This window comes from Acartia tonsa, chromosome 15 (assembly GCF_053477335.1).
Source record: "Acartia tonsa isolate MP-2025a chromosome 15, ASM5347733v1, whole genome shotgun sequence".
In the NCBI taxonomy this organism is placed as follows: domain Eukaryota; kingdom Metazoa; phylum Arthropoda; class Copepoda; order Calanoida; family Acartiidae; genus Acartia; species Acartia tonsa.
This window is the reverse complement of record NC_137274.1, coordinates 20,318,405-20,320,355: the sequence shown is the minus strand read 5'-3', so window position 1 is coordinate 20,320,355 and position 1,951 is coordinate 20,318,405. Positions and strand designations below refer to the sequence as shown.

The window sequence follows — 1,951 nt, the reverse complement described above, 5'->3', positions numbered from 1 at the left end:
AAAATCAGACCATAAAAATGCGTTGTGTTGTGTTGTTATAAAAAAGTATAAAAAACAACATGTTTAAAATGGACGTACGGACATTCTGGTAACGATTATAGAGTTGTTACGTTTCCTAAATCATATTTAACTACTACAAGAATCACCATGCAAAGTTTGAAATCGATAGGACAATTCTAACATGCCTATATTAACGAAAAACTAACTCTAACGGACGGACCGACCCTAATTATAGAAAAGTTTAGTTATAATTAATAAATATTTATTTTTATATAATAATATATTTATTGTTTATTTAAAATAGGTCCTTTTCTGCCTATTCTTTTAATAACATTTCTCCAATACAAAAAAATAACAATTACAGCAAAGATGTATATAAAGGTTTTAGAAAAAATCGCCTCTTTTAGTTATTTTTTAAAAATTCCCAAAAAAATTTGGGTCTAGTTCCAAAAATGAGCGCCCAGCCCAGGAGCTCATTTGGGAGCCAAAAAAAAAGATTTTTTGTGAATTTTTTTCTTCAAAATCCTCAACAAAATTTTGAGATTTTTTTCTTAAAATTGTAAAAAAGAGGTCTTTTAGATGATAAACTGGCAGCTTTTAGAGCTAATTTTGTTGTTAGAATTTGATTAAAACAGTTTTTTTTCATGTGAAAATTGTCTTTACAAGATTTTTAAGAAGAATAAAACAGTTTTATTCAAAATCTAAAAATATGTTTAGTAAAATATTTTTTTACATATTCTTTTGACAATAAAATTTCTTAAAATTTTCTAATACTTTGATCTACAATAATTGAAAAGATTGCAAAACCCAGCCCGAATTTTGAAATCTTGACAAAAAATTGAGAGAAAAAATTAAAATCTAAAAGTTTTCATATTTTGTTTCAGTTAGTATTTTTAAATTATTGAGTTCTGAATGAAAAAAAATATAAATAATTTTATTTAAGTAATTTTAAGTTTTAAAAATGCTATTTAAGTAATTTTGAATAAGTTTTTTCTAAAATAAACTGTTTTATTATAATTTTGTGTAAATTTTTAGAATATAGTTTCAAATCTCAAAATATACTCAAATAAAATTTATATAAATAGTCACGACAACACTGGTATGAAATCCGATGACAAATCAGCTGATTGGTTTAAAATCAGCTGATCGACCACTGAAAATCAGCTGATTGGTTTAAAATCAGCTGATAGACCACTGAAAATCAGCTGATTGGTGTAAAATCAGCTGATCGACCACTAAAAATCAGCTGATTGGTGTAAAATCAGCTGATAGACCACCTAAAATCAGCTGATTGGTCACATGACTGGTCTAAGTTAAGCTGATATTGGTTGTAGGTTACCAGCTTGGGACATGGAACAGGTCTAGTATCTGAGAACAGAACCAGCTCTGGACATGGAACCAGCTCTTGCCATACTGCTGGCTCTGCAACATAAATACAGGTATAGTTATTGTATTAAAAACAGCTTTCCGCAGATATAAAAATGTACGATTAAATGACTAATACTAAGCTGGGTAAGTAACACTAATGACTAGATGAGCTGGTCCCCAAAGTTGTATAACAAAGTTTTCTTAACAACTTTGGGGACTTCAGAAAATTTTGATTAGTTGGCTTAATTTTAATCTACTTGAGTTGTAATTTTGTGAATCATCATTGGGAATATACATCTATTTAACGGTCATTGTCTTATCCCTTTAGATCCCTGGTTTATTTTGTATACCTGAATGTGGAACCAGCACGGGCTACAGATCCTGCCCGGCTGTAGGCAACACTGCCAGCTCTGGCGTAGCTGCTCTGCAGGGCACTGCTAGACTCCTCCTAGGTAGATAGATAGTTGGATAGATAGTTGGATAGATAGATAGTTGGATAGATAGATAGATAGATAGATAGATAGATAGATAGATAGATAGCTGGATAGATAGATAGATAGCTGGATAGATAGATAGATAGCTG

At 30.2% G+C, this 1,951-nt stretch overlaps 1 protein-coding gene across 1 annotated transcript in view; it reads right to left on the bottom strand.

The window, feature by feature from the left end:
• Positions 1-261: 261 nt before the first annotated feature.
• Positions 262-1,951, bottom strand: part of LOC145307353 (paramyosin-like) — a 16,675-nt gene continuing 14,985 nt past the window's right edge. The window contains exons 15-16 of the mRNA XM_080149733.1: positions 1,719-1,816; positions 262-1,422 (exon numbers count right to left, since the gene is read on the bottom strand). Coding sequence (XP_080005859.1) covers positions 1,362-1,422; positions 1,719-1,816 — 159 coding nt within the window. The 3' untranslated portion in view covers positions 262-1,361. The remainder of the gene's footprint in view (positions 1,423-1,718; positions 1,817-1,951) is intronic.